This window comes from Dendrobates tinctorius, unplaced genomic scaffold, assembly GCF_039654945.1.
Source record: "Dendrobates tinctorius isolate UK_male_01 unplaced genomic scaffold, ASM3965494v1 ptg000294l, whole genome shotgun sequence".
Taxonomy (NCBI): Eukaryota; Metazoa; Chordata; class Amphibia; order Anura; family Dendrobatidae; genus Dendrobates; species Dendrobates tinctorius.
The window spans coordinates 2753897-2768801 of record NW_027361961.1 but is presented as its reverse complement, the minus strand read 5'-3'; the positions used below and the strand labels follow the sequence as shown (position 1 = coordinate 2768801).

The window sequence follows — 14905 nt, the reverse complement described above, 5'->3', positions numbered from 1 at the left end:
TTTCTCAAAATCCGTTATCAGATCTTTAAAATTCAGGCGTCTGGCAAGCTCATGTTTGATTGATAGAAGGGCTAGGCTGTTCAATTGGTGTTCTGTCATTGTAGTGTAACAAGGTGGCCCGGGGTGGTAATCCCAGCTGAGTCAACTAAGCCATAGTCAGTATACACCCCGGGACCTTGTACAGAAATAGACAGGACGGACACAACTCCCCTCACAAGTTACCTCTTTTTCCCAGTCACTGCAGTCCAGGCAATCACAATCCAGGGTCACAGGAAGTAATCCAACAGGGATAACTTTTATTTTTGTAGGATAAACGAGGTAGAAAGAGGTGATTGGAGAAAATACGATAGAGACTTCCTGGTCTTTCCCTACTCTTATTCACTGTTGTCTCAGCATGTGCCAAAGCAGCGGTCACCGTTCACAAGCAAAGGTAGTGAAACTTCACTTGCCGGAATCTGGACGCTTCTAGTCCCTTTGGCGGGGTACTCACACAGTCCTGTGCCCACCTCACTGCCCGTGGGTCCAGGGCAGCAGATTCTGTCCCTCCTGGGGTCTGGCAATGTTCTGGTCGTTGCTGAGCATCTGTAGGGCATTCCACAGTCTGACTGCTCTAACCATTTCATATTTAGCTACCAGAATCGCCTTTCCTCCACCTGTAATGAGTTCCCACTTGTCCTTAGTATTGTCTTTGGAAGGAATAAGTCATGTGCCAGACCTCTGTACAGTCCATCCATACAGCTCTGGCAAAAATTAAGAGACCACTGCAAAATTTTCAATTTTTAGGCCACAGATAGATGAGGCGTCAAACGGTGATACTACACTGTAAAATATGTGGCTTGTATGTTTCTTTTTTTACTGCAAAATATTGTATAGAAATAGGGTAAGACACAGCAAAAACAATTGTTGGAGGCCAGAGACAGATGAGGCATGCGACTGAGGTACCACACTGTTCAATATGTGGCCTGTATTTTTGCTTGTTACCGCAAAATAGTGTACAGAAGTAGGGTAAGACACAGCAAAAAAAAATAATGGAGACCTGAAATGCCACAATTTGTAGGCCACAGATAGATGAGGCTGATGTGCACTAAATAAAATGCGGGCAACAAGTCACAAATCCAAGCACTAAATTTTGTATTTATTTTCAGAAAATTAGAAATGGTCAAAATAACAAAAAAATGCAGTACTTGCAGACCTCAAATAATACTAAGGAAACAAGTTCATAGTCATTTAGAAACAATACTAATGTTTTAACGCAGGAAGAGTTCAGAAATCAATATTTTGTGGAATAACCATGACTTCTAATCACAGCTTTCATGCGTGTTGACATGCTTTCCACCAGTCTTTCACACTGCTTTTGGGTGACCTTATGCCACTCCTGGTACAAAGATTTAAGCAGTTCTTCTTTGTTTAATGGCTTGTAACTATCCATTTGCCTCTTGATTACTTTCCAGAGGTTTTCAATGGGGTTCAGGTCTGGAGATTAGCCTGGCCATGACAGGGATTTGATGTGGTGGTCCTTCATCCACACATTGATTGACCTAGCTGTGTCGCATGGCACATTGTCCTGCTGGAAAAACCAGTCCTCAGAGTTGAGGAACATTGCCTGAGCAGAAGAAATCAACTGATTTTGCAGGATAACCTTGTATGCGGCTTGATTCATACGTCCTTCGCAAAGATTAACCTTCCGTCTAACCATTAGATGACCAGGTGTTGTGCAAAGCTGAAAATTAGACTCATCAGAGAAGATTACCTTACTCCAGTTCTCTATGGTCCAATCCTTATGGTCTTTGGCAAACTTCAGCCTGGTTCTTCTTTGCTTCTCATTGATGAAAGGCTTTTTTCTAGCTTTACATGACTTGAGCCCTGCCTCTAGGAGCCTGTTATGAACTGTTCTTGCCGTGCACTTCACCCCATCTGCCATTCCTTTTGTAGGTCACTTGATGTCATCCTGTGGTTGCTGAGTGACATTCGAATAAGATGACGGTCATCCCATTCAGTGGAGAGTCGTTTTCACCCTCTGCGGGTGTGTAACTTTGTTGTCCCAAATGTCTGCTGCTTGACCTTGTTGTAATGGAAATTTTAAAGATGGAGGCAACATGACACTCACTGTATCCCTCTGGTAGTAAATCCAGAATTGAGCCCTTCTTTTCTTCACTCAAGACTTTTCTTTTCAAATCCTTTGGCATGGTTAAAAGTTATTTTTTTCATACCTATTACTTTTGGGATATTACTAGCACTTGTTTTGCCATCCAGCTTGTCCTATTGCAGGAAGATTGTGATCACCACAGCAGAATTTTTTATACTTTCCTTCAATAAATACCGTACATACTCGCGTATAAACCGAGATTTTTAGCCCATTTTTTTGGGCTGAAAGTCCCCCCCCCCCCTCTCTCGGCTTATACACGAGTCATATACCGGGGGTCGGCCAGGGAGGGGGAGCGGAGGTGTCAGAAATCATACTCACCCCCACTGACGCGGTCCCTGCAGCCTTCCTGCCTGTTCCATGCTCTTGGAGCTCCTGTTCTTCCTGCTTTCAGCGGTCACATGGTACCACTCATTAAACTCATGAATATGCGCATATACATGAGTTTAATGAGCGGTACCACGTGACCGCTGAAAGCAGGAAGAGGCTAGAGCAGCGCGGCGCCGAGAATATGGAACAGGCAGGAGGGCTGCAAAGATCTGCACTAGGAGGGGTATGACGGGGGAGCCATATTCACCTGTCTCTTGTTCCACCGCTGTGCTCCGCTCTGCTGTCTTGCATCCTCTGCAGTGACATTCAAGTCAGAGGACGCTATGACGTAGTTAGTATGCGCCCTCTGCCTGAACAGTCACTGCAGATGTGGTACTAGTACAGAGTGGGGGGTGGTCCACTGCTTACCGCGAACAGACTCAAGACGGAGACAGAGTTGTGTCCAACAGGTCCGTGTTTATTGGCTGTCCTCCTGACGACCACAGCAATACACCGCAGCAGCTTCACACTTCTCCGTACACAGGCCCGGGTACCTTCACTTTCCTTCTGTCACGGTCACGCGTGGCTGGACACAGCGCCTCCAGCGGGGCGGATTTAGATGACACGCGTGACTATGGATACACCGCCTCCAGTGGGGCGAATTTAAATAATAACACGTGCAGCTGGTTACGCCGCCTCAAACAGGCGAATTTAGGTAATACACGTAACACATAAAGCTGGAAACCCCGCCTCCAGTAAGGCGAATTTAAACAATAAGGGAAAACCTTGGTAACAATAACAATGGTGGGCCCTGCGATAGGGAACGGGGGGGTTGGAGACCTACTGCACTCCCCTGAGTCAGTGTCTCTACACTCCTAACGGTCCCTAGGCCGGTTTCCGCACCGGGCGCCACTCAGGATACCTTTAAACCCTAGCTCGCCCTGCACCTAAACCCTCACTAGGGAAATGGTCGGTGTGGAAACTAATCCCACCACTGCACTAAACACACATAAGGAAAAGTGACAAAACAGGGGAAACACCACTTAGCTTTGCTCTGTTGCTTATGCTCCCAGAAACAGAGTCCACCACCTCCATGCAGCTGTCCAGAGACAAAGTCCAGCACCATGAGTCAAGCTTTTCTGACAATGAGTCCAGCATTTTGAGTCCAGCTTTCAGCAACCAAGTCCAGCATAGTGAGTGCAGTTCTACACCGCAACTGCCACTCCACCAAGCCATGCAGGCACTCCTTGCTGGCACCATCGCTGCGACTCCACCAATCCATGCCAGCCCTCCTTGCAGACACCATCGCTGCCACTCCTGGACTCTCTCTGAGCTGCCCATGACTCTCCTTCAGCTCCATCCTTCACCCAGGCTTGCTTGCAAATGAAGACCTATCACCAGCCGTGATTCACACACCTGATACTCTTTTATAGAGCCCTCACACCTGTTGCATAATCACATGCACAAACTAAGGTAACCAGAGTGCAATGACCCTAATCGCCACTGGGGGAAAACTAACTGAAATCACCACAGTGCAATGACCCTAATGGCCATCAGGGGCAAAACCACCTTTGGCACACAGCCAAAGAAAAAAAAGGTTACTTTGTGCATTTACTCTATCAGATCCAACCTGGATCATGACAGCTTCCCTGTAGTAGTGGCGTCCCTCACGGCTCTTTCACTGTGGCTGCCCTAGGCCTATCTACCACAGCGCTTCACCAGTCCGAGTATGTCGTCCGTCTGGTACCCCCGGGGCCTTGCCTGTCCTGCGGCTCTTCTCATCGGGGCCACCCCCTGACTATCTCTGTTGTCAGTCCTTCCTGGAGCTTCTTCAGTCTCTCCCTTCAGGCTTCTCTCCTGAGCGCCTCTCCCTGGACTGACCGCTTCTAGAACTCCAGCTTCCTTTTATCCCCCTCATTGGGAATTCCCCCTAGAGTTCCTGTAACCTCGCCCCCCATGTGCGGTTTCCTAAGCCCTAAGCTGATGTTCAGTCCTTTGCTCTCAACTCTCTACTCCCATCTTGTGGCCAAACTGCAGTACTACACCTTCCTTCATTTCTGCTGTCCTTGATCTCCCCCTAGTGGCAAAAACCCTGTACTTCAACATCCTTCTCTATCTAGCTGTCTCCCACCTTCACCTACAGCAGTCCATGTCCAGCACACTGTACATGAACCCTGCCACTGCAGACAGGTCCGTACGTCAGTCCACTTTCCCTACGCAGAGCCGGCAATGCTGATGAGCAGCGGCAGCAATGGAGGTGAGTATACAGTTTTTTTTTGTTTTTTTTTATTGAGGCATCGGCAGCAGCAGCAAAATAATTGGATTATCTTACGCTACCTGTGCAATTGGGGCCACTCACTGTGCAGCATTATAAGGGGCCACTCACTGTGCAGCATTATATGGGCCCACTCACTGTGCAGCATTATATGGGCCCACTCACTGTGCAGCATTATATGGGCCCACTCACTGTGCAGCATTACAAGGAGCCACTGACTGTGCAGCATTATAAGGGGCAACTCACTGTGCAGCATTATATGGGGCATACGGTATGTTATTATGGAGCATGTATTTTTATTTTTGGAATTTACCAGTAGCATCGTCATTTCCCACCCTAGGCTTATACGCGAGTTAATAAGTTTTCCCAGTTTTTTGTGACAAAATTAGGGGGGTTGGCTTATACACTGATCGGCTTATACAAGAGTATATACAGTAACATTTGGTTCAGGTGATCACCTAATCAGAAGCACATTAAGTAGAATGAGGTGTACTGATTTTTATAAAACTGTGCAGTGGTCTCTTAATTTTTGCCAGAGCTGTATATTTATACGTATAAATGAGATCCCTGAGTTGTCTTTTTTTCATGGCAATACATGTATTTATACATATAAATGAGATCTCTGAGGTGTCTTTTTTCTAAGCTAAACAAACCCACCTTTTCCAATCTTTCATCATTTGAGACTTGTAATAATCTAATTGCCTGTCTTTGAACTGATTGTAACTTCTGAATATCCTTTTTAACCCCTTACTGACATTGGGCGTAATAGTATGCCGATGTCAGTATCCCTCCCTTTGATGTTGGCTCCGGCAGTGAGCCCACATCTTTCCCCGAACATGTCAGCTGTTTTGAACAGCTGACATGTGCCCGCAATAGCCGCGGGTGGAATCTCGATCCACTCGCGGCTTGTCCCGCAAAAAAACAAGCCCTCACATGGCCATATTGATGGAAAAATAAAAAAGTTATGGCTCTGGAAGAAGGGGAGCAAAAAACGAAAACGTAAAACCAAAAAATCTCTGGGAGTTAAGGGGTTAAAATGTAGAGCCCAAAACTGGATCCCATATTCTAGATGTGGCCTCACTAGTAATTTATATAGGAGTTATAATACAATGGGATTGCAGGATTTTATCTCTCTTTTTATATATCCTAAAATCTTGTTTGCTTTTGCAGCTGCTGCTTGACATTGAGTACTTTAGATCTGCTTACTTGTAACCATAATCCCCAAATCCTTTTCCAGTTCTGTATTCCCAAATATACCATATATACTCGTGTATAAGCCAAGCTTTTCAGCACTTTTTTTGTGCTTAACAGGTAGTTGCCTAGATCCACCTTTTTACTTTTTTTAATATAGGTACCACATCAGCCATCCTCCAATCCCGTGGTACCACCCCTGTTACAAGAGAATCTAAGAATATGAGATACAGTGGTCTGTCAATTCTTGAGCTCAATTTCCCCAGTATCCGAGGAAAAAGAATTGGATCATCATCATCTGGTGTTGGATTTGTCACGTTGAAATTTTTATTTTTATTATTTTTTTTATTTATATTTTTTGTATTTTATTATTTTTCTACAATGCTTATGTCACCTTGGTAATATGGTAAAAATGATTCATATTTAAAAACTATAATTACACTATTATTAGGTTGATACATTGTACAATGGTTTCTGCAATTTTGCTCACTTTAATGCATGTTGTGAAAATAACTTTGTTTTATATGATTTTTTTTCTTATTTTCTTTTTTCTTGTTCAATATATTGCACTTATATTGTATCGCATTTCTGTTCACGTTACTATCTCCACGGTTATTTATGTCATCTGTGCGTCATTCCGGTGCGCATGCGTCCCGAGTCTCACCCTTGCCTCTGAGAAAAGAAAAAAGCACCACTGCAAAAGCGCACACTAGACTCAATGAAAATAGAAAATGTTTATTGATGCAAGAAGAATGTTAAAAACACAATAAAAACATGATGAGCAACCCACAATGATATAATGGTTGAATATAACATGTATAACATATATAGCTGATATAATAATGCATATACAATCAAACCATGAGAGACGTATCTCAGCAACCACCTTTAAGCTAGGCTCATGAGGACCACATAATCCCAATATAACGTTGTGACTGCAAGAAGTAATTCAGTCCACACAATCATATACACTCTCCATTATATAGCATATGGGCCACAATAGGCCACATAGAAAAATGGCCAGAGTCCACCACCAAGTGATCCAAACGCCACACTAAGCACAATAAGTGGCAAAGCTATAAGGAGATAACAACAAGTGGGTACTCAACCCAAAGCCATACCCTACGCGTGTCGCCACAACCCGTGCGGCTTCATCAGGGGAAGTGATCTGGCTAAAGTCCAAATTGCTTAAATACCTTACTGAGGCCAGGTGAAAGCACTTATGTGCCCTGGGAGGGCCCCCTCCATCCAGAGAACTTATTCAAAGACCGGCGTCCCGGTCTCATAGAAAACATGGCCACCATGCATGCGCTATGTAATCCTCATGAGACTGGTGAATAACCACCAGAGTTCTATTGCGCATGCGTCCAGTGGGACGCATAGACCTCTCCCATGAAACGCAAAACCGGCACACTACAATGGTTGTGCCACAAATAGATCAATGTGCGGCACTATGAACCATATATCCATAAGCTATACAAGGGAGCAAGGGAACACATAGGGCTACCGAACGCGCAGTGCACCCATGGACAAACATGAGACAATACAATATAACAGATACACAAGGGAAGGGGCACACAAACATAGAATAAGAGAATTGAAAAAGATAATGATACAAGGATAAAAATGTCACAACCAGAATTGAAAAGAGTACAATAAACCAAGAAATAGAAGGAAGCGGAGGAGGAAAAGAAAAGAAGAGAGAGAAGAGAAAAGATATTGTTATCTCTCCCCTCCCCCCTCTCCCACTCCCCTCCCCTCCCCTCCCCAACCAAGGGGCTAAAAACAGCCCCGACCATACCCAGAATACCGTCATGACCACGGATAGTACTGTACAGTGCCCCAATTAACAAGACCTAATTACATAAGTAATAAGCGTATCCCAGATGACATAGTCACCCAATATGGATAAGGGAAGAAGGATGATGTATAAAGAAAATGGTCAACTAAGGTTGATACATCAACCAAGGATCACAGAATTCCACCTACACTTTGGCCATTCAAGAGAGCCCATCCATAATCAAGGGATCGGTCCAGAACCCTACATTACGGTCCCCATGAGCCTAATATCAAGGACACATTAGTCAACCATGACATAAAAAGTATATTAGATGATCCATCAAGGCTTAAAGAGACCCAATTGTGCATCACCGGCCTAATACGACCGACAATAACATTCCCTAAGGGAACCCCCTAGCGGTCAAATATATTGACACAGTGGAGGGATCCCGATTTTATACCAAGTTCCATATATCCAAAAAGACATGATAAACAATAATCCCAATTTTTATTCAATAGTTAATACATATATAAATAGGGAGCCCAAGCGCAATATTGTTGGATGCGACTTCAATCACGATGATAAAATAGTTGTCCCCTCATTGATAGTCATGTCTAAGGAGGGAAAAATCCTAAGAAAAACCCTTGCCTCTGGTGACGTGGACATGGGAGCCTTGCACGCACGCGCCGTCTCCATGATGACGCGGCTTGCTTGTTCTCCGCGTCCGCTGAATCACTGGCAAGCATGGTGGCTACAGATTCATGACGCATGCGCCAATAGTATGGTCTGACGTATCAATGACTAATACCCTCATGTGTTTTAATTATGGCCATACACATTGATTGGACACACGTTCCTATATATATCCAGCCTGTCCGTCCCTGTCCACACACCTCCTGATGAAGTGAGACACGAAACGTGCGTTGGGGTGAATTTGGCAGCCACTGGTCTGATGTAAGTTTTAGTTCACAAATGTCTTTATACAGGAGCTTAATTATGGCCCATAATGCCTGGTTCACGGTGTAGGGCACATTATTTTTCTGGGCACATTTACTTAATTTTTTGCATATTTATCTAGGCAATACACTTTTTTGCACATGCATTGAAATTTGTCCTATTTATATTTATGCACCCGTTATTAATTGGACACATTTGGCAAGGGGTTTTGTTTTGCATACATATTGAAATTATACACTTTTATGATACATGCATTTTTTTTTTCTCTCAGTATGCACCAGTCATTTAGTTTGTCCTAAGGGAGTTCTCTCATTGTACATTTGTGCTTTATTTACATTTTTTACTCCCATCCTCCATGTTATTTTGTAGACTGTTTTTTTTGCACATAAACCTTATTTTATTGCGGAGTTTGCACACATGGAATAACAAGGCAATTGTGCAATTATTTGATACATGATGTATTTTATATACCAGTGGTTATGTCATATTATATGCTGTTCAGTGTCCTCTGTTTTTGATGTGATGTATTTAAAAAAAACATTTTTAAAAGAAAAAAATATTTTGAATAAACATTTATATATTTTTTGGATTATACTTGGTTGTTCTTTCTGGTATTAATTATTAGTTAAGTTCTCTGTCCAACTTTATTTGTTTGTGGACATTTTTGTAATTACTTTTTAATTTGTTGCAGCATTTAATCCTCTATCTGTTCAGCTATACTTAGAGACTTGTAGCAAACTCCAATTAGCAGCTTTCCAGTATTGCCATCCCCATGTACATTTACCCATAGTGATTCTACATTGCTGTAACTCCCCCCAATGTCTTAATTGAGCATAGGTTTTAATTTGGATATTGTGAAGATGCACACCCCTTCACCTTTTTTTATCTTTCCTGTCCTTTCTAAATATAGTGTAACCCTCTACATTTGTCAGCCAGTCATGGCTTTCGTCAAGCCAGGTTTCCGTAATGCCCACCACATTGTATTCTGTGACCGACATAACAGTCTCCAGTTCATTCATTTTGTTTTGCTAGACTTCCTGCATTTGCCAGCAGACATTTAATATTATTAGCACATTTGTTACTCCTACTCACCTGCCTGCTTTCCTTGCATATCCCAGCCCCCCTAATTCCTCATTAACCTCTAGTGTCCCACTTCCTTTGTCTACTCTATATATTCTCTTATTAGTTCAACTATCCAGAAGAAATTTTTGAACCCCTCTCCATAATCTTTGAAAATTCTTGGAGAACAGGAGAAGTCCCAGAAGACTGGAGAAGAGCAAATGTTGTCTCTATCTTCAAAAGGGGAAGAAGTTGGACCCAGGCAACTATAGGCCGGTGAGTCTGACTTCTATACCAGGAAAGATCTTTGAACAAATTATTAAACAACATGTATGTCAATACCTGGATAAGAATGAAGTGATTAAACAGAGTCAGCATGGGTTTGTAACTGATAAGTCATGTCAGACTAACTTAATTTCCTTCTATGACGGAATCACTGATTGGGTGGATCAAGGAAATGCTGTAGATATAGTATATCTTGACTTCAGCAAAGCATTTGACAAAGTATCTCATACAATCCTTATTGAAAAAATGGCTAAGTATGGAATGGACAAGGCAACTGTTAGGTGGATTCATAAATGGCTTAGTGATCGGACCCAAAGAGTGGTTGTAAATGGCTCTGTCCTGGGCCCTGTATTGTTCAACATCTTTATCAACAATTTAGATGAAGGAATTGAGGGTAAACTGATTAAATTTCCTGATGACACAAAGCTAGGAGGGATAGCTAATACTAGAGAAGAGAGAAAGAGGATTCAAAAAGACATAAATAAACTGGAGCAGTGGGCAGCAACTAACAGAATGCATTTTTCCCTGTTAAAAACCAAAGTACTACATCTGGGCAATAAAGATGAAAAAAGCATATATAGAATGGGAGGAATAGGGCTAAGCAACAGCACATGTGAAAAAGACTTGGGTATACTAATAGATCACAGACTGAATGAGTCAACAGTGTGATTCAGCAGCAAAAAAGGCAAATGCAATTCTAGGATGTATTAACAGAAGCATACAGTCTAGATCACGTGAAGTGATTATTGCCCTCTACTCCTCTCTTTGGTCAGACCTCATCTGGAATACTGTGTGCAGTTTTGGGCACCACATTTTAAAAAAGACATCAACAAACTGGAGCAAGTTCAGAAAAGAGCGACCAGAATGGTGACCGGTCTGCAAACCCTGTCTTATGAGGAAAGGTTGCAGGATTTGGGAATGTTTAGCTTGCAGAAGAGAAGACGGAGAGGAGACTTAATAGCTGTCTACAAATATCTCAAGGGCTGTCACATTGTAGAAGGATCATCTTTATTCTCATTTGCTCAAGGAAAGACTAGAAGCAATGGGATGAAACTGAATGGGAGGAGACACAGATTAGATATTAGAAAAATCTCTTTGACAGTTAGAGTGATCAATGAGTGGAACAGGCTGTCATTGGAGGTGGTGAGTTCTCCTTCAATGGATGTCTTCAAACAGAGGCTGGACAGACATCTGTCTGGGATGATTTAGCGAATCCTACTTTGAGCAGGGGGTTGGACCAGATGGCCCAGGAGGTCCCTTCCAACTCTACGATTCTATAATTCTATGATCCTTCCTTTTCCAAGATCTGAGTTTAAAAGCTCCTCCATCCGTGTGACCATTTCTTTCCCCAAGCACAGCTGAACCCTCCCCATTGAGGTGCAGCCCGCCCCTACCATAGAACCTGTAGCAAACAGAGAAGTCATCTCAGTTCTCCATGATCCCAAACCCTTCCTTCCTGCACCAATTTCTAAGCCACTTATTTATCTCCCTAAGCTTACACTATCTTTCTAGTGATGCTCGTGGCACTGGCAATATTTCTGAAAACACCAACTTGGAGGTCCTGGCCTTCAGCTTCTCTCCTAGTTCCCAGTAATCATTCTTACCTGGCTTCCATTACCATATCACTTCTCCAACGCTAGGTACACCGTGTCCCAACTTAGGTTTCAGGTACTTGAACAGGTACCTAGACCCCAACGTGGAGGCAACCATATTAAACTTGTTCAACAACGCGAGTCCATGGATCCATACAATCCATACAATTCCTCTTAAGGGTTTGAATTGTGAACTTAATTTATTGAATTAATTTACCTAATTCCCCCTTTTTTTATTTCAGACAAAATAACGTGCCTTCATATACACTTCTTTGCACTCCCCTACACAGTTGTCCCTTCCCTTCTTACCCTCTCCTCTTTCCAATTCCTCACCCCCATTGTGTCACCCTTTTTTCGTCCCCCTTTTCGTTCCTTCCCACCTCCCTCCTTCCTACACTTACCACAAAACATTTCTCTATACATTCTAGCTGCCTTTCCCTTTCATAACCCTGCCCTCCTTTTTCCTCTCCTTCCACAAATCACATCAATCAAGGTAGTTTATTTTTTGACAAGTCTGTACCTCACTTAACCTGGATCAACCCTCCTAACAAGACCAGGTCATTTCAGTCACATTAACCACTGACACATTATAATAGACCCTCACACTTAAGTTCCCTTTATTATTCTGGACCCAGAAGACACCGCTACTGCGCAAGCGCGGACTATACCGCTTCCAAGGATGCACAAAAATGTCCAATTGCATCATTGACCGATGACGTCAGTACCGGGGGCATGTCCTAATACACACTTATGGTCCAATGGCTCCCCTGGCACGGTATTAATAGCCCGCACACCGGGCTCTATACAGGACGCACATGGTGAAAGGCGCAGGGTCACCTGTCAACGTACAACTGAGTAGGTAATTCCCTGCAGAGTTCCCCTACTTACACTACCGTTCAAAAGTCTAGGGTCACTTAGAAATTTTATTTTTTTAAAGAAAAGCCGTTTTTTTCCAATGAAGCTAACATTAAATGATTCAGAAATACACTATACATTGTTAATGTGTCAAATGATTATTCTAACTGCAAACGTCTGGTTTGTAATGCAATATCTTCATAGGTGTACAGAGGCCCATTTCCAACAACCATCACTCCAGTGTTCTTATGGTACTTTGTGTTTGTTAACTGTGTAAGAAGGCTAATGGATGGTTAGAATACCTTGAAAACCCTTATGCAATTATGTTAGCACAGCTGAAAACAGATTGGCTGATTAAAGAAGTTATAAGCCTGACCTTCCTTTGAGCTAGTTGAGAATCTGTAGCATTACATTTGTTGGTTCCATTAAACTCTCAAAAAGGCCAGAAAAAAAGAACTTTCATGTGAAACTCGACAGTCTAATCTTGTTCTTAGAAATGAAGGCTATTCCATGTGAGAAATTGCCAAGAAACTGAAGATTTCCTACAACGGTGTGGACTACTCACCTTCAGAGGAGACCACAAACAGGCTCTAACCAGAGTAGAAAGAGAAGTGGGAGGCCCCGCTGCACAACTGAGAAACAAGATAAGTACATTAGAGTCTGTAGTTTGAGAAATCGATGCCTCACAGGTCCTCAACTGGCAGCTTCATTAAATAGTATATAGAAGGAAAGTTCTGCTCCAGCTGCTATGTAAATCTTCTTTAATGAAAAACCATTAAAACATACAATGGTGAAGACTCTCCATATAACCACACCACAACAGAGATGACAGGCTACGCGTTTCGACCAGACGGTCTTTGTCAAAGCCATGTTTAAAATTTGCCTTAGATTAGACATATATATGTAGCTTAACGAATAAAACATCATATAAAAATCACATGATCACATGAGCCAATCCAATTGGACACATGTAATTAAATACAAAATCGACATAGAAAAAAAAAGAAAAAAAAAAAAAAGGGGAAATTCAACAATAGTGCAACAATAGATCATGTCTCTTATTGAGACCGTTTGGATGTCTAGTATTTAAATGGTATATCCAAAATGCTTCCCGAGTAAGGAGACATCGCCTGATGTCTCCCCCACGGGATGACAGGTTTACTTTTTCTATTCCCTGAACTTTAAGGTGTGATGTATTGCGGGCATGGCAATCAATAAAATGTTTGGACACTGCTGAGACATTCCGTATAAAATTATTTGTATTGCTAATATCATTTAAATGTTCCCTTACTCTTATTTTTAGCTGCCTCGAGGTGCAACCAACATAGGAGAAATCACATTGTTCACAATTAATTTTATACACTATGTTGCTAGAATTGCAATTGATATAATTTTTTATTTTAAAACATGAAGTATGATCATTATTAGTGAATTCCTGAGAAATTTGGGCATATTTGCATATTTTACAAATGTTAGCACCACATTTGTAAAAGCCCTTCACCGTTAACCAGTTTTCTTTAGGCTTGTGATGTGTTAGTGAAAACATGCCGGGGGATAGTATACTCCCTAAAGACGGTGCTTTTCTTGACACCACATTAATTCCTGATGATAAAATTTTAACCAATTCATAACCCTGGTGCAGAATGGGTAGAAACTTGTGAACAATATTTTTTATAGATGTGAATTGCGGGCTATACTGGAAACATATATAGGGTTTTTTTCCCATAGTTATTGCCTTTTTTTTCCCTTCTGTGCTTGATGCCAGCAAGTCATTTCGATCTTTGGTTTGCACTATTTTTTGTAAAATATATTAATTCTAATAACTATAATATCAAATTCACGTATAACTACAGTTCTAACAACATTGCATTTCTGGATTTGTGTTTGAGTGTCACAGATGGTGCGATCATTCATACCAAAACGCACCATAAACCATACAGTGGGAACACGATGCTACATGCAAGGAGCAGTCATTCAAAACATACAATCAGATCAGTCCCTGTTGGTGAATACACCAGAGTTAAACGCAATTGCAGCTCAGAAGAATCCTTGCAAGAGGAATTTGCACATGTTACCAATAAATTGACAAATCGCAATTATCCAAAATGGACCCTAACTAGAGCACAAAAAATAGTTAAAATTTTATCATCAGGAATTAATGTGGTGTCAAGAAAAGCACCGTCTTTAGGGAGTATATTATCCCCCGGCATGTTTTTACTAACACATCACAAGCCTAAAGAAAACTGGTTAACGGTGAAGGGCTTTTACAAATGTGGTGCTAACATTTGTAAAATATGCAAATATGCCCAAATTTCTCAGGAATTCACTAATAATGATCATACTTCATGTTTTAAAATAAAAAATTATATCAATTGCAATTCTAGCAACATAGTGTATAAAATTAATTGTGAACAATGTGATTTCTCCTATGTTGGTTGCACCTCGAGGCAGCTAAAAAT

At 41.9% G+C, this 14905-nt stretch overlaps 1 protein-coding gene across 1 annotated transcript in view; it reads right to left on the bottom strand.

Moving 5' to 3' along the window:
* Nucleotides 1-14905, bottom strand: part of LOC141073006 (uncharacterized) — a 115558-nt gene that overhangs the window by 43337 nt on the left and 57316 nt on the right. The window contains exon 14 of the mRNA XM_073560288.1: nt 5675-5697. Coding sequence (XP_073416389.1) covers nt 5675-5697 — 23 coding nt within the window. The remainder of the gene's footprint in view (nt 1-5674; nt 5698-14905) is intronic.